The 18386-nt window shown below is 40.4% G+C and overlaps 1 protein-coding gene across 1 annotated transcript in view; it reads right to left on the reverse strand.

Moving 5' to 3' along the window:
* Positions 1-902: 902 nt before the first annotated feature.
* Positions 903-18386, reverse strand: part of CAT (catalase) — a 36155-nt gene continuing 18671 nt past the window's right edge. The window contains exons 8-13 of the mRNA XM_033208257.1: positions 17997-18149; positions 13155-13293; positions 10308-10438; positions 4604-4711; positions 1922-2005; positions 903-1594 (exon numbers count right to left, since the gene is read on the reverse strand). Coding sequence (XP_033064148.1) covers positions 1529-1594; positions 1922-2005; positions 4604-4711; positions 10308-10438; positions 13155-13293; positions 17997-18149 — 681 coding nt within the window. The 3' untranslated portion in view covers positions 903-1528. The remainder of the gene's footprint in view (positions 1595-1921; positions 2006-4603; positions 4712-10307; positions 10439-13154; positions 13294-17996; positions 18150-18386) is intronic.

Genomic DNA, 18386 nt, shown 5'->3' on the forward strand with positions numbered 1-18386 from the left:
AGGAGATCGAGACCATCCTGGCTAACGCGGTGAAACCCCGTCTCTACTAAAAATACAAAAACTAGGCCGGGCGCGGTGGCTCAAGCCTGTAATCCCAGCACTTTGGGAGGCCGAGACGGGCGGATCACGAGGTCAGGAGATCGAGACCATCCTGGCTAACACGGTGAAACCCCGTCTCTACTAAAAAAAAAAAATACAAAAAGCTAGCCGGGCGAGGTGGCGGGCGCCTGTAGTCCTAGCTACTCGGGAGGCTGAGGCAGGAGAATGGCGTAAACCCGGGAGGCGGAGCTTGCAGTGAGCTGAGATCTGGCCACTGCACTCCAGCCTGGGCGACAGAGCAGACTCCGTCTCAAAAAAAAAAAAAAAAAAAAATACAAAAACTAGCCGGGCGAGGTGGCTGGCGCCTGTAGTCCCAGCTACTCGGGAGGCTGAGGCAGGAGAATGGCGTAAACCCGGGAGGCGGAGCTTGCAGTGAGCTGAGATCCGGCCACTGCACTCCAGCCTGGGCGACAGAGCCAGACTCCGTCTCAAAAAAAATAAATAAATAAATAAATAAAGTCTTCCATGTGATTTTCAACCATGATAAGCAAATATGGGTTTTAAAAAGAAGGAAGAGGAAAGTAACTAGTGGTTCTGAGCCCATATTTTAAAAACTCAATCATAGGTAAGTGAGCGAATGGACAAGAGATTTAAGTAATTTTCAAAGTTAGGGCATTTGCTATTTTATCAGTGGCTCAGAAGGCTGTCCAAAGGCTATAGATTTAAACAAATAACATGGTGTCCTCGAGATACTGGCATTTCCATTTTTAAGGGTAAATATCTGAAAATGATGATGTTCAAATTAAGAGTCTGGTGGCAGTTTACAGTTATAAATGGAGTCAAAAGAAATCAAATACCATCTCTATTCTTATATACGGATTATTTATTGTAAAAATGTAAGCAATTACAAATTGATCTGTTGCGAAATCAATGAAAATTAACATTAATGTAATTCCAAGTGAAAAAAATGAATTTGATCAATTATAATCAGGAATAAACATTAAACCATGATGGTGCTCAAGTTATTTTCTGACGACACTGGTGTATTAAATGTGCTTTTCCTATGAGAACCTTAGAAAAATAAAAACTTCTGAGTGGATCATCTTTATCTTTCCTTTTTATATAATTATAGCCATATTTTAATATAATAGGCCATGAGGTGATATGTAAACATACATAATTTCAACAAATTTTATCAAATAAAATCGTGTTTCTAGCTAGAAACTTTCCTTCTAATCATTTTAAATGAATAATCCAACCAACTGTCAAAACAAATTTTTTTTTAAATGACTATTAAATCCTAACCTTCATTTTCCCCTGGAGAAAAAGCATTAAAATTGTTACACGATCTGCTATGGAAAGCGGGATTCTCTATTTTGAAGCCACTAGCTTGCATTTGCGCATCTAGCACCGGAGAATCTTCATCCAGTGACGGGCGGGTTACATAGGTGAATGCTAAGCTTCGCTGCACAGGCGCAGGGCCCCGGCCTCACAGATTTGCCTTCTCCCTTGCAGCCAAGTGAGACTCGTACTGCACAAAGGTGTGAATCGCATTCTGTTTTAAGAGAACAAGATGGGGAGGTTAATCACGTCATAGGAAGCAACGTGATATTTACTTAGGTTTAATATGTATGCAAATGAAAATAATAATTCAGAATTCATTCACTTTAACTGTCTTAAATTGCCCAGGGCTAAAATGAAGAGTATGTGTTCTGCTGGTGAGTTCTTTTATCTCTCAAATGAATTTCTGCACAGCTGCTTAAGAAATCTAACAGTGGCAGGTAATGGCCCCTGCAGACTGTAATGCTGAGTGGTAACTAAGCCACGCCTACTCCAACCTAGCACACACGGCCTCTGCGTGGCCAGGCTGCTCCCAGCTTACCTTAGGCTTCTCAGCATTGTACTTGTCCAGAAGAGTCTGGATGCGGGACCCGTAGTCAGGGTGGACCTCAGTGAAGTTCTTGACCTAAGGCCAAAAGAAAATAAATGCAAGCATTACTCTAACTCCCTACCATATCACTCCCCAGTGACGGTGGTTTCCCAGTGTTTACTCTACAGGGGAGGAAAGATGTTTCAGTAGGAGGCAGTACTACAGGTGTTTAATAATGCCAGCCTCAGAGTTAAGATGCAGGTCCAGTGAACACTCTGACATATACTGGCTGAGCAACCTCAGACAGGTCACTTAACTTATCTGAGCTTATGTCCCTCTGCCAAAATGTGCAAGAAAATGACACCTAATCTGTATAATTTAAAAAATACTATTTGGTCTTTGTCCCCCATTCCTGACACAGATCTAAAACCCTTCGAATTTACTGTCTTTTATATACTACTAAGATGATCCATGGGGGCCTAGATAGCTTCCTGATGGAGGCTGGCACCAGGAAGAACAAGCATGCAATCAGAAGGTTAGAACTTCCAGCCCCACCCCCAAACCTCCAGGGAGGGGAGAGGGGCTGGAGATTGTGTTCAATCACCCATAGCCAATAATTTCATCAATCATGCCTATGTCATAAAACCTCCAGAAAAACCTGCAACTGGCAAGGTCAGCGAGCGTCTGGATTGCTGCACACTCCAGGAGCTGGAAGGGCGGTCCACCCAGGGAGGCACAGAAGCTCTGAGGCCTTCCCCCATGCCCCTCTTCCATTTGGCTATCCCTGAGTTATATTCTTTATAATAAATCGCTAAACATAAGTAAATCATTTTCCTGAATTTTATGAGTCTTTCCAGCAAATTATCAAACCTGAGGAAAGGGCGTGCGAACCCCTAATTTGCAGTCAGAATCCGCAGAAGTGTGCATAACCAGGGTACCTCATTTGTCATCTAAAGTGGGAACTGACTCCTAAATCTTTGGGTTCTGACTCTAGCTCCAGGAGTTACTGTTAGAATTGAATTGAGTTATAGGACACACAGTTGCTGTCAAAGAATTAGAGAATTGCTTATTGTTGGGGAAAAAAACGCATACAACCTAGGCCAGGCGCAGTGGCTCACACCTGTAATCCCAGCACTTTGGGAGGCCGAGGTGGGCGGATCACCTGAGGTCAGGAGTTCAAGACCAGTCTGGCTAACACGGCAAAACTCCATCTCTACTAAAAACACAAAAATTAGTCGGGCATGGTGGGGCATGCCTGTAGTCCAAGCTACTGGGGAGGCTAAGGCAGGAAAATCTCTTGAACCCAGGAGGCAGAGGTTGCAGTGAGCCAAGATCATGCCACTGCACTCCAGCCTGGGTGACAGAACAAGACTTCATCTTTAAAAAAAAAAAAAAAAAAAAAAAAAAAAAACCCACACAACCTACCTCACAGGATGCTGTGAGAAAAATGCCGAGAGGTAAGCTGCATTTACTGCATGGAAACAGCTGACCTCAGAGTAAGCCCTTAACAAGTTACAGCGATTTACACTGAGAAACAGGCCCAGACACAGCCTAAAGTTAATGTGAAGGATACAAGAACACTGGTACATGGCAGCGCAACTCCACATACTTCAGGCAGGAATTCCCCAGCAGACAGCAAGAGGAGCCATGGCACTGGGAACCCATAAAAGCCTTACAGTTTCAGCATATGTGAAAGGAGAATGCCAAGGGTTCCAGCTCAGTTCTGCTACTTGCAAGCTGTCTTATACATTCTCTTCAGTAAAAGAAGATAAATCCTGCCCTGCCTACTGCACAGAGCACCAGTCAGGCTCTCTGCTGATACTTGAACCCAGGCCCTTGGACACAGCCCAGACAGCTGCTTAGCCCAGCTGCCCCTAGGAGCAGAGAAGAAGCAACTAGGGGCCAAGGAAAAAGGGGGATTTCTAGATTTGCAAAAAGCTTAGCTCTGGGACAGGCCAGGAAATCAGAAATGACAGGTCTTCATGCAGCTCAATGAGCGACCATCAGAAATACCCCAGCACCTCAGCACGAAAGTCTAGCCTGCCTTTTGGAAGCACTGCAGTTCTTATTCCAGAAATCATGCAAATTTCTAGTTTGCATCTGAAGGAGAATCGAGGTATCGCGACATTAAGCCTTTAGGCAGGTTTCAAACCATAAAAATGCAAAAAAGAAAGACAGACAGACAGATTGACTGATTGACTGATTTTAGAGACAGGGTCTCCCTATGTTGTCCAGGCTGGCCCTGTACTCCTGGGCTTAAGCGATCCTCCCACCTCAAGCTCCCAAGTAGTTAGGACTACAGGTACATGCCATCACACCAGCTGATATATTTATTATCATCCAACGTTTAAGCAGAATTGCAGCAGGACTCACATTTTGATATTGGACATTTACTATCTTGCACAGAACTTGGCTGCAGCCGAATTAAACAGCACAGGATAAAATTCACTCTGAACACAACTAAATTAGTACATATTGGACAAACAGCAAAGGACCAATGGATATGCCAGACCAGATAAAACACGGAAAGAAAATAATCAGAAGTTGGTTGGGGATTACTAGTATTTTTTTTTTTTTTTAAGTCCTCCTAGGTCAAGCACAATAGAAATGGCACTTTCTTTTTAGGGTTCTCCCACACAGCTGCACTGTCTTCCCAAGCCAGCAGAGGGCACACTTCAGCTCACAAAGACTCACCGCTTTCTTTTGGATGAAAATTTGTGCATCTTTCAGGTGGCCTGCAATGTTCTCACACAGACGTTTCCTCTGTTCCTCATTCAGCACGTTCACATAGAATGCCCGCACCTGCTCAGGGAAAAGAGCAAGTGCAGACAATCGAATCACCAGTTTATCACCAACAAAGTTCACCTACTACAACACTTACGAAATCAATGATAAAAAAAAGTTAGAATTTAAGAATAATTTTAAATTACTAACTAAAACTGTCATTTGGGTTGTGTTCATTTTTTGTTTTAAGCAAAATAAGTAAAATTCATTTATTAATAGCTCTTAACTGCTTTCTAATAATATCCTTTATAGTAACTGCTATAATTCTCTTATAAATAGATCTACAATTTAAAACCTCACCACATGCTTAATACTGACAAGTCTAAAATGTGCAAGCTGCCTTTGAATGTAAACTTAGCACAATACAACCTTTGTTCAATTCACCCAGAACCATGGAGGAAAATAAAAACTAATTTAGCTAGAGATATAATTTGATATATAGATATGTAATTATATATAGAGATAATATATCTAAAAACTACCTCATTTATACATGTGCATCTGTAGTTATTCTGAAGCCACTATTTCTTAGGCAAAACATATGAATAGTGATATTTTGCTAGATTATTGGGTTTGCCTCTAAAATAAATATCCATAAATTAAAATGAAAAATACGAGCTTAGTATCAGGTATGTGAATCTGAGCAGCCTCTGCCCAATTCTGAAACAGGTTGTAGCTATGATTTTATTCTTACATTTCATTCATTCATTCCACTTATTCAACAAATATTGAGTATCTATAATGTGCCAGACTCTGTTCTATGTGCTGTTCTATTAATGTTTATAAAGTCCAATAACACCCAATTATCCAAAGTATCACCTTCATAACATATTAAGAGATGCATCATTTCCCTAAGTCATCAAATATCAGGCTATAATTATGTTTTTAAATTTTTGAGTAAAGTTTAAACCCGCTACCAAAGTTAATCAGACATAACACAATCTAATCAAAGTACTATATCCTGGGGATTTTCTCAGGCCTATCTCCAATTCACTAATTCTCTCTTCAGCTGTATTTGACGTATTTTGTGAAAACGTCGACTGGGTCACGTTTGAGTTTCTATTTCAAACGTGAAATATCTGTTGAGTTTTTATTTCATGGATAGTAATTTTTGTTTCTAGAAAATACTATTTGGTTCTTTTTCAAATTTACCTGTTTGTTTTTCTCCTCATATCCTATTGTCTTAATAATATTTCCTTTTTGCATCTCTTTAAATATGTATGTTTATTTTAAAGCCTCTTTCCAATGCTCATGTCTATGATTCTTCCATCTATTATTGCATGTGTAATTTCTCATTAGATTTCCTTGTATGTATTATAATTTTTCACTATGACTCATCTTCAACAGGAGTTATCTTCTGCAGAAGTACCAAATGTATCCTAGTTGTAAAAGTGTCTTCCTGTGGTGATTTTCTCATCTCTGCAAAGACCTAACAGGGTTCACTGATTCACTTGTTTCTCAGTTAAGGTCTTTCATGGTTCCAACTGGAGTAAGAATGCAGGGACCTCATTTGAGCACAGCATAGGGGAAGGACTCCCAATTTCTTGGAGTTGACTGCTTCCATTTAGAGCCCACATGCTTCCAAGCTGCATCCTCAGTCTGATGGGTAGTTGAGGTGCCCTTTCCTGGTTCTCACCATTATGCCAAGAGCTGAGCTCTAGTTCTGTGAAAACTGTGAAGCCTGTGGCCTCAACTCCTAACCCCTTGGAGGCATAAAATCTTCATAAGGTACAAATCAGGTCTGGTTATCATTACACGATATATACTTTCAATGTTCATGCACTACTCTGATTCCTTTTCCATTTGTGGGACTTGGAAATCAAAACTTTCTTGTTTTTTTAGCCCAGCTACATTATTAAAAAAAATTAATCCTTCTATGGGAAAACTGGGACAGTAAAAAATAAAACAAATAAAAAAACTTAATTTAGCATGTCCATATGTAAGAAGTAGAAGAAAGGCCTCCCGTGTCAGCTCAATTTGCCATCTTGAACCTCAATCTACACCTCAGTCTGTCACCTCAATCTACAATCTTGAACATCTTGAAGTGTAAGAATTTGTTCCTGCAATTCCAGTGGAATGCTGCAGCCAGCTTGCTTATGACAGCAGAAACACAGCCATTATAAAGATTAAATTACATAAACTTATAATTAAGTATAGTACAAAAAAAGTAATACTTAAAATATCATTTCCTAATTAATAAATATTACCTATGTTTTTGAAGTCATTTGTGTCTACTGTATCACTATGGGGGAAATACTATATAACAGTGATATAGCACATCATTTTGCAATGCCACAGGTTTAGTGACATCATGTTAGTAGCCTGAAATCAGCCCTATGAAATATTTCCACCATGAAAATGGATAAACACTACAAATCAGGGCTTTCTCCCCAGGTAGCCAGCTGTTAAATATTCATCAACACACCACTGAATAAAATCCATTTAAAAAAAAAAAACCTTGCTGTCTCAGAGATTTAGTTAATCACTTTTACAACTAGGATACATTTGGTACTTTTGCAGAAAATAACTCCTGTTGAAGATGAGTCATAGTGAAAAATTATAATACATACAAGGAAACCCAATGAGAAATTACACATGCAATAATAGATGGAAGAATCATAGACATGATCATTGGAAAGAGGCTTTAAAATAAACATACATATTTAAAGAGATGCAAAAAAGGAATATTATAAAGACAATAGGATATGAGGAGAAAAACAGGTAGATCTGAAAAAGAACCAAATAACATTTTTTGTTGTTGTTGTTTTAGTTTTGGTTTTTGTTCTTGTTGTTGTTTTGAGACAGAGTTTTGTTCTTGTTGCCCAGGTTGGAGTGCAATGGCACAGTCTCAGCTTGCTGCAACCTCTACCTCCCGAGTTCAAGTGATTCTCCTGCCTCAGCCTCCCAAGTAGCTGGGATTATAGGCACCCGCCACCATGCCCAGCTAATTTTTTTGTATTTTTTGTAGAGATGGGGTTTTACCACGTTGGCCAGGCTGGTTTCAAACTCCTGACCTCAGGCGATCCACCTGCCTTGGCCTGCCAAAGTGCTGGGGATACAGGTGTGAGCCACCATACCCAGCCTACAGGTTTAAGGATTAAACAAAAAAAAAAAAGTATGTGTACATATTCCATCACCAGGGGCGGAATGCAGTAGAGCAATCACAGCTCACTATGGCCTCGAACCCCTCAGATGAAGTAGCCTTGATAATATCTATTGTTCTATCTTCCAATTCACTAATCTTCTCTTCAGCCATGTTAACCTCCTTTAAAAGCCATCTACTAAATTCTAAATTCAGTTGTTATATTTTCTAGTTATGTCCATTCAACTCTTTTTCTATAGCTTAAAGTTCTCTTACTAAATTCTTCATGCTGTCATCTATTTTCTTAAACCTATTAATCAGTCATTTTAAAACCTGTATCTAACAGTTCCATTATTTAAGCCTCCAGTAGGTTTGTTTCTACTGTCAGTTTGTAGGGGGTTTTCTCTCCCTCTTGATTTTCGGTCATAAGGTCTTAATGTGTTAGGTGCCTGGTCATTTATTGTTGAATGCTGAACATTTCCATATAAAAAGGTCTAGAATCATTTGAGGTTTCATTTTCCACCAAAGAAAATTTTGTTTGCTTCTGACAGATGGCGTAGAGAGAGATTACCTTAATCCAATCTGAGACTGAGCAGAGGCAAAGTTGTGTTTCATGTTTTGTGAGAGCAAGTTTATTTCAAGTTTGCCCTTATTCCTAGGCATGGCCCTTCAGGGATTTCAACTGAAAGCCCTGAGTGTAACTAGAGGCTCTGCTTCTTTGCAGACCTTGAATTCCAATTTTTGTCCCTTCAGACTCATAAGACTGCTGTAAATACCACTCAGCTTCGGGACCAGTGCTTACAAATTAACAAATACCTCAAGAGGAAAGGAAACTAAATGTCAAATTGACTTCTCTGCACGTTTTTTTCTGCACTTATTTTCTATCTTTGATCTTGATCCTTTAAATCTTTGTTGCTTTGTTAGCTCTCCAAAGCCTTCAAACAAATGCTTTACGTATTTCACCTACTTTTTCAATGTTCTCCATGAAATGGTAAGTATGATACAAGCTAGTCTGCCAGAGACAGAGGCAAGCCCAAGTGAATCATTTTTAAGAGAATAAATCTGGACTTTCTTTTGTATTTCCCACGTGATGCATCATCACAGAATTATGCTATGAATCTATAACAACAGTACTGTGATTACTTAAAAACCACACTATATCCTATATAGTGATAAGAAATTATCTCAATAAGGATGAGCACATAATATTTTTCATGTGTAAGCAATAGCCTCATTAATTAAGTTTTGCAAGGGTTGTACTGGCTGGTTTAATACCTGTATTGACCTCATATAGGCAAAATTCTTTGAGAGGCAGGGAATGTACTGTAATATACTTGGTGTCATCTGCATCACCAAAAATAATGCAGTTACATAAAAGGTTTGCAGGAAATGTTTTAAGCTCATCTAAAAATGGTTTATATCCTACAATAATGTAATTTTTTTATATATACATATATATGTATATACGTAAATGCTTTTCAAGTAAAGATATCCTCACAGTGAATTAATTCATGTATTTAAGTATCTTTTACTTGGAACCCACATTCACAAACTGAGAAACTAGAAATAGGTTATAATCTAATTTAAATACTAAGTTTAACACTAACTGCTCAAACAGAGCTCTAGAACAACTGTACTTTTAAATTTATTATTTTATTGTGTGTGATATAAGTTACACTGGACACATTAAGGAGGCAGCTGCCCACCCACAGGCCCTTTCAAATCTGAGGGCCTCCTTCATATCATGTGCTGAAACAGCCCTTAGGACAGCCATAAGCGACAGGAAAGAGGATGAGCACTTGACCTGGGGCAGTTAACTAGAGGCTGACCAAGGCCAATGGTGCAACCTGGGGTGAAAAGATTAGAATCTGAGATAGACGTGTTGAGAAAAGGAGTAAAAGGTGGTCCAAAAAAAAAAAGAGTAATACATGGAGAAAGATGCCTTAAAGGAGAAACCATTGTGGAAAAGCCACAACAATGATAAAACAGAAGCTCTGACGCAGATAGGAGAAAACAGGAAGCCATGGTAAAAAATAATCGATTAGCACTGGCAAGTAGAAGCAGAGAGATGGAGAATAAGCCGCGTGAAGGGCGAGATCTGCAGTGGAAACGCCCACACTCTTGTGGCCAAGGTTCCTGAAGCTATTTTGGATCTCCAGTTCTAGTCCTTGAACCTGGGCTGTCCTGCCCAGATTCTTAGATTTGTCTCCACATACGCTGTATATGCTCATTTCTTAAATTCCCACGAAATCACTGTTTCCCCAATGTCCCCCTCCCCATATCCCTTCAATAAAGTTTGAAGAAACTGAGACAGAGTCTCCATACCTTGAGGCAAAAGACCAGAGGAATAAAACCCTTCGACTCCAGCCAGTTAGGGGCCCAATTTACTATCACAGATGAGTCTTCCTTGAATTCAATTTAAGACACATCAGACAGTTTGGGCGTTGCGGGTGGGAGGGGGGGTGCAGATTATGCAGGCATTGACAAGGAGAATTAGCAGGTGACTTCCATAGCAGACAAAGAAGTCATTACCTGAGTAACATTATCATCATTGGCAGTGTTGAACCTCCGCACTTCTCCAGGATACTGGGTGCTGTGCTCCAGGACAGAAGGCTGTTGTTCTGGAGCACCAAAGCTGTTGGGGTAGTAATTTGGAGCACCACCTTCAAAAGAAAACCACTCAGATGCACTTAGGAACAAGAAAAATCAAGTAGGTCTACAAATACTCACTGTGATGAGAAATAAATTTAAGTGGTAATCAAATACACATGCACACATACACGGATATAAACACAACATACACATGTTATTTTTAATTTCCTGCATTTAGCTACAGGTAGTATGAAGATTCTTAGGGAACGTTGCCATCTGCTAAATGCTTGCACAGGCTGCTGCACTTTATGAATGAACCTCAAAGCCCCTTTTGACACTTCAAAGGGCCTCATCTAGCAGTCTTCTGAGGCTTACGGCACACGTAGAAGTTTATACAGGCTTGATTTGGCCACCATACAGGGATGAGGTTCAAAGACACATTTCAAAATTGACTTGAAAAATTGTGTCATTTGGACTCAGGTTCAATTCAAACACTGCATCACAAAATTCTTGACGGAAATCTGAAAGTTCTGGTTCTGCTCCTTGAATCTACAAACACAAGCATGGGGCTCTGTGATGTGACCTGACTGCTGCAAGGTCACACAGAAGCCAGTGGTAGATATGGGGTTGGAACTCTGGGTTCTTGGTCTCCTCCAGCCCAGCATACACAGTATTTCCATTACAGAACTCTACTTTGCTATTCCTTGAAGTGTTTTTAGGATTCTCAGGGTATCTCTCCTTTACTGACGATGATGACTTTGTTCCATTGTAGCTTCACTTTCACACTCTCCACAGATCAATAAAAAAAGAATTTTTAAGAAAATGTGGTAATTGTATATCAGCACTCACTTATCTGGGCTTATAAGAAACAGTGACAAATACAATCAAAACATTTTCTTTGACTTTTGAAATAAATTATGAGGCTTTTTTTTCATTTTGGCATATTTATTTTCTCAGCTATACTTTGCTTTGGCTGATATTAGCAGAAGCTTTCATTACCCGAGCACACACTGCCTAAACAGGAGTGGCCCAGAAACATATTAAGTGGTTTGAGCAAACCAGTCTGGGGTTGGAATTTTAGCCAGCTCACTACCATAACAGATAATCCACAGTAGATAATCAAGAGATGCCTATGTATGACATTCATCAAGACACCAAGTGTGTGTGCAGGGGAAGGAAGAACACCATACTATTATGGAGCCCAATTATCAGCTCAAGAAATTCAACAGATCAGCCACATCTACATGAAACAACCAGCCATCACAGTGTTTTCTTCATTAAGAATTTGCTCTTTGAAATGTGCCTAGTTAATTTTTAAAATCCTGCTTCCAAATGAGCTCCGACCTTTACTCAAAGTGAGAGTTGTCTTTAAGGCACTGACCACAAGAACAAATAAGCTCTTTCATGGAGCTTCTAGGTCATAGCCCAAATGCTCAACTTTTAAAATCAGGCCAGGCGCAGTGGCTCATGCCTGTAATCCCAGCACTTTGGGGGGCCGAAGTGGGTGGATCACCTGAGGTCAAGAGTTCAGGACCAGCCTGGCCAATGAAACACTATCTCTACTAAAATTACAAAAACTAGCTGGCATGGTGGCACACTCCTATAGTTCCAGCTACTCAAGAGGCTAAGGCATGAGAATCGCTTGAACCCAGAGGGGGAAGCTGCAGTGAGCTAAGATCATGCCACTGCACTCCAGCCTGGGCAACAGAGTGAGACTCTGTCTCAAAAATAAATAAATAGATAAATAAATATAGCAAAATATAACAGCTGTGGCCTTTGGGTGTTGGGACTATATGGGTATTTTTCTTTTTTCTTCTTTTTCTTATGTTTTCCAAATTTTCTGTAGGACACATATATTATTTTTATTATAGAAAAATAAACTTTCTTTGAATATAGACATCTGTGGTTATAAACATAAATCATCAGTAAAATTTCTAAAGGGATCAAGGCATGCAGTCCATATTACTAAAACACGTGTCCTAAATGGGAAAAGAAAATAACTGAGATCTGTATTAAACTGTGGAATAGTAAAAGGAAAAAACTTCAATCAAGCATTCTGCTTGACTTATTAGAATAAGTAATTAGAACTAGAGGCTGTTTGTATACGACACCAAAAAAAAGTAGTTAAAAGAAAAAGATTGTAAGTTTGATAAATGAGTTCCAAAAAAAACAAAAAGTGGTAGAGTTGATTCACATGACTTTATTCACTTAGGGAAAAATGAAGGGAGGGGAATCCTTTGACTTGCTCTGCCTTCCCTACTCTCTTCTCCCCAGCCTTCCCTGCTAATTCTAGCTCCCTTCCAAATTCTAGCTAGGGCTAGACCTGCTCCTCCGGGGCCCCAACAGAACTGCAAAGAGAAACAAAAGACTCCAACTCTTGGCTTTCGCACTTCTAAGGGTCTAAGTCTTGGTGATTTTACAGTGATTTAAGGAACTGTCCATTTTGGTGAAGTGTCTTCAAAACCTAACTCCCAAGCTGGATTCTACCGTACTCTAGCCAGTGTGAAAGATCTTACTCCCTGCTTTTAACTACTGGATACAAGTAACATCTGAAGTGGAAACGCTCAATAAAATATATAAAATAGATTAAAAGCATGGAGAGTCCTCAGGCAGCCTAAATCTTCACTGCTGGGCAAAAACACGCCCAGTTAGCAGCACCTGGAGAGCACCTTCACCAAGCAGGAAGGTCCTGCGGGGCCACCTTGAGAGCCACTGGCCTGGCCTCCCGCCCATCTGCTCCACATGCCCTCTGCCCGCGCATGGGGAGCCCAATGTCTTAAGGCCTACCCTGATTGTCCTGCATGCACATGGGGCCGTCACGCTGGTAGCTGGCCACTCGAGCACGGTAGGGACAGTTCACAGGTATCTGAAGATAATTGGGTCCCAGGCGGTGGCGGTGAGTGTCAGGATAGGCAAAAAGGCGGCCCTGCAGTAATAAATGCAATAGATACTGACTAGGGGCAGTAACATATAACATAGGAATAGGCTGTAAACTTCATTCTGAAATTTGAAGTACAAAGCACTCTGTACATGGTTACCATAAAATTCTGCCTTTCCCCCTACTTAAGAGTGAAGCCTCTACTCTTACGAGTTCTCCCTAACTGAACAGTTCTTAATTTCCCAGGCCCTATGGCCAACCATAAATCTTCCGTCTGTTTTAGGCAATAACACCTTTTTTTCCCCCTTCTGCATAACAAGTTAGTGTCTTGTCTTATACTGTATTACTTGCTATTCCCAAGGAAGTATCACATTATAAAACAAATGTGCTAGAACATTAACTAACTGAAATACTGAATTAATTCTATTCCTCCTCATTCCCTCACTCCAGGGGAGGCACCAATCATTTGCTCTTAACAAAAAGCAGGCCGGGTGCGGTGGCTCAAGCCTGTAATCCCAGCACTTTGGGAGGCCGAGACGGGCGGATCACGAGGCCAGGAGATCGAGACCATCCTGGCTAACACGGTGAAACCCCGTCTCTACTAAAAATACAAAAACTAGCCGGGCGAGCTGGCGGGCGCCTGTAGTCCCAGCTACTCGGGAGGCTGAGGCAGGAGAATGGCGTAAACCCGGGAGGCGGAGCTTGCAGTGAGCTGAGATCTGGCCACTGCACTCCAGTCTGGGTGACAGAGCGAGACTCCGCCTCAAAAAAAAAAAAAAAAAAAAAGCAACAAATTTCCACAAAACCAACAGTATGGGAAATTCTTCAAATAAGCACTTCCAACTGGGCACAGTAGCTCATGCCTATTATAATCCCAGCACTCTGGGAGGCCAAGGTGGGAGGATCACTTGGGCCCAGTTGTTTGAGACCAGCCTGGGCAACACAGTGAGACCTGTCTCTACAAAAAAAAAAAAAAAAAAAAAAAAATTAAAACATTAACCAAGCATGGCGGCATGTGCCTGTAGTCCCAGCTACTCCAAGAGGCTGAAGTGGGAGGACTGCTTGGCCCAGGGGGTTGAGGCAGCAGCAAGCTGCAATCGTGTCACTGTACTCCAGCCTGGACAACAGAGCAAGACCAGAAAAAAAAAAAGTACCTCCCATGATGCCTTCTGAATTATCTTAGATACACTTTGAGCTCTGAGACTTTCTAGATATAAACAACAACAACAAAAAATCTATGTTTCAAAATGAAAGCCCTACAATGCCAAAGGTCATGAATCTAAGATTAAATTATGTTCCATATTAACCAAGGCAAGGATGGCAAGCATTTTGAAATTTCTTTCAGTTAATGCTCAAACAAAAGCTTTAAGATAAATTCCACATTAATCTTAATATCTAATGACTGACCTATTCTCATTATTCATACTTCTTTTCTATAAGCAATTTTTCTTCCATTGAATTTATCACTGGCCTTGAATCTTAAAAGTATTTTTAGATCCCTAATTCTATAAGGCAAAATAAAAACCAAATTGAATAGGACAACTTAAGCAATAACCTTGTACCAAATCACTGATACCAACAGACTTAATCCAGTACCAGGGTTCTGTCAATATTTTGCTTTTGGCTGAATGACTCCCTCTTATCATCATTTCAAATAGCCTAAGGTCATATTTAGATGACCAGCCATGCAGTCATGACCAAAACTCAGCTATAGGTTGGAAGCTGGTTGTCTCCTCTGGCTCAAAAAGTTGTGCTCTTGACTCCATCAACAGGATAGGAGATACAATCCTGCCATGGGCAGCTCCTGAATGTAGCCTCTATCACATAATTCTGATTTTGTGTCACCCTGTGTTTATCAGGCAACCTTACCGCACCTATGGGTGGAGACCAGCAGAAGTTGGCAAATGGGCACAGTGAGCTCATACCCTGACACCAGTTTGAATCTAGGCCTTCCCCAAGGCCCTGTGCCTGAACTCCCTTGCTGGACCTGCATGCGTGGGAAAGCCTTTCCCACTCAAGCAACCGGCTCAACTTCTCCAACTCTTGGCAAAATACAGAGAATGAGAGCAAGAAAGGCTGCACCTGGGTCCTCAGGTATTCAGGGGACAGTCTCTCCATGACTTGTATTATATTATTTGTCCATTTCACCATGGTGTGGCTCACCACTTTGGATAAAGTTATAAAACTTATTAACATGACCTTGTTAAAAGACACCTGTAAACACTGCTCATTAATATACCAACTGCCACTGCCTAGGCTACAATACTCATGAGCTCTCAGCAAGAATAACCCCAAAGCCCTCCTAACTGGCTTTCCACTTCTGGTCCAACAAGACAATCTACATACTCCCTACTCACCCACTCAAAAAATCTCAAATCATTCCTTAATAGTCACCAAATGGCTAAATGAGTACAACAGTCCTTCCCCAACTGTATGGCTCCTCACAGGCTCCATGGTATTGGAACTCATAGTTAAATGACCTAAGAAGGGTGGGGAAAAGCTAGGCTAGAAACAATAACTTGACAAACTTACGAAAGCTCTTTCAAACACTTTCTAAAACTCATCTTAAAAAAAAAAAACCTATAAAGAGTATACTGAATTTAAAATAGATATATTTGCCCGAACTGAAATTAATACTAACAGAAATTATATTAATTTCTACTTGTCATCCTTTTTCAGGACTCTCTTCCCCACTGTTTCAATAGCTGCCTTAGACATTTGCTTTCTTAGGATGTAGAGAATATGTATTTGCTTTGCAGTCCTTTTCTAGGGGGCCTAGTTCTCCATTCAAATCTTCACTGTTCTTCAAATTATATAATTCAGTGCTGCTGACTGCCTCACGGTCCCACTGTGGTTCCAAAGACCCATGGTGACTTGGATTCTTGTGAAAAGAGTTTAGGTAACCTTGTATTCCTCAATCCATTCCCTCTCTGTCTAACCAGAGTTATGCAGCTTTAGCTCTGCCCATGACAATTTCATGCCTTGGCAAATCCCATTAGCTTCACCCTCATACAGTTCAGCTACCAGGCAGGGAGTTTCAAGGCCCAGGGTCACATTGTTTTAGCTTCCTCTACTCCCTGGTTTCAATGCAACTTCTGCTTTTCCTCTGAGAACTGCCTGACTTTCCTTTTTCTATTCCCAACCCCTAGTTCCTGCTTTTTCTATTTATCACCAAGAGGAGTGATTCTACTCAATACATCCCAGACCACATTTCTCAAAACTGAAGAAAGCTCTTCACTCCTACTCAAGCATTTAAGGTCCCCTCTGACATATACTCAACGAATCTATCCAAATTCTATTCTTCTCATTCAGGAACGAGTGACTATTTATAGTTTAAACACACCTAACATGCTCCACCTTTGTGCCTATACTCAACTCCTTCTCCTGCCCATTTTACCTATTAAAAATCAAAATCCTATCTATTCTTCAAAACAATCTCAAATGCTACCTCGTTCATGGAACTCTGTGGCCGACCTCCTATCAGACAAAATTTTGCCTCCTGGATCACCATGGCACTCTGCCTCACGTTATGACACCCAAGACAGTTCACCATACACAACAGACAGGTACTCAATTTATAATAGTTGAACTGAACTAAAAACTAATGAAAAACTTACTTTCTATAAAAGCCTCAGATGCTCCCCAATGTCATAAGCAAAAAAGTTATTTTTTAAAAAACTTAAGCTTGTCCTCCATGCAGACTGAAACCTGAACTGGAATCAGATACTTTACATAAGAAGTAACCTTCAGTCGCTGTGGTCTGTTTGGGGTACAATCTTTAACCTTTGTTTCAAGGTCACAGTCCGAAACCATAATAGATTGATTTACATGGTAATTATTAAGCCAATTATTTTCCTACTGATTCTGATCCAAAGTAGAATTTTTCACTCTTGGTACTCTTGAAAGAGCATATTAAAAAGTAAAACATACTGACAGCTTAACAACATTAGCAAGGTGAATGGTTAATCCACTGCCTTTATCACTGGCAGCATACACGTAGTTCATAAAAATCATCCCTAGATCTCTTTTTACAAATGGAAAAATTCAAGCACCACCGTGAAATAGAAAATGAGGCTGGCAGCAGTGGCTCACGTCTGTAATCCCAGCACTTTGGGAGGCCGAAGCAGGCAGGTCACTTGAGGTCAAGAGTTTGAGACCAGCCTGGCCAACATGGCAAAACCCCATCTCTACTAAAAATACAAAAATTAGCTGGGCATGGTGGCAGGTGCCTGTAATGGCAGCTAATCAAGAGGCTGAGGCAGGAGGATTGCTTGAACCTGCAAGGCGGAGGTTGCGGTGAGCCGAGATCACACCACTGCACTTCAGCCTGGGCAACAGAGCAAGACCCCATCTCAAAAAAAAAAAAAGAAAATGAATAAAATTAGGCTTACCAAGGTATTATAATTAATTAACCATACTTCAGTTACAGACCGAACAAATGATGTTTCACTCTACCAATACTTAAGGTATTTCTATTATGTCTTTTTCTTTTTTTTTAATTAAGAGACTAAGTATACTTGTCTTTACCCATGTAGGGACTTTACCATGGAATTTTGTTTATACTTGGTTTTTTCAAGGAATGCTCACTGAAGGATAGTTCACCTCAGTGAGTCCCACAAGGTAACCAAGCACCTAAAGTTTAAGTAACATTCTCGTTAATTCCTCATATAAGGATCATGCCAAGCTGCACATTTTGTGTGTGTACGCTCACATGGACACCTGCCTCGAACATCTCAATCCACCAGGCTCACCTGAAGCATTTTGTCAGGGCTGGTCTCAATGCCAGGGGGCATGTTGCTTGGGTCGAAGGCTATCTGTTCAACCTCAGCAAAGTAATTAACTGGATTCCGGTTTAAGACCAGTTTACCAACTGGGATGAGAGGGTAGTCCTTGTGAGGCCAAACCTGAAAATGATGTCATATTCATAATTAACAGGCAATCAACCAAAGGAAATTAAAGCTACCCACAAAAATGCCAGATTTCAAATACAATCAAGCCAATGAGAATAATTTTTAAATCCAATAAAACATAAGAATTTAAGATGAGTGCCTTAGTTAAGTCTTTCACAATAGGAAGTGGTAAGTACTGACAGTTTCCCTAGGAAAAAGTACATCTGTTTCATAATCTGTTCCCTGTTAATA

The sequence above is a fragment of the Trachypithecus francoisi genome, unplaced genomic scaffold, assembly GCF_009764315.1.
Source record: "Trachypithecus francoisi isolate TF-2019V2 unplaced genomic scaffold, Tfra_2.0 Lachesis_group8, whole genome shotgun sequence".
In the NCBI taxonomy this organism is placed as follows: Eukaryota; Metazoa; Chordata; class Mammalia; order Primates; family Cercopithecidae; genus Trachypithecus; species Trachypithecus francoisi.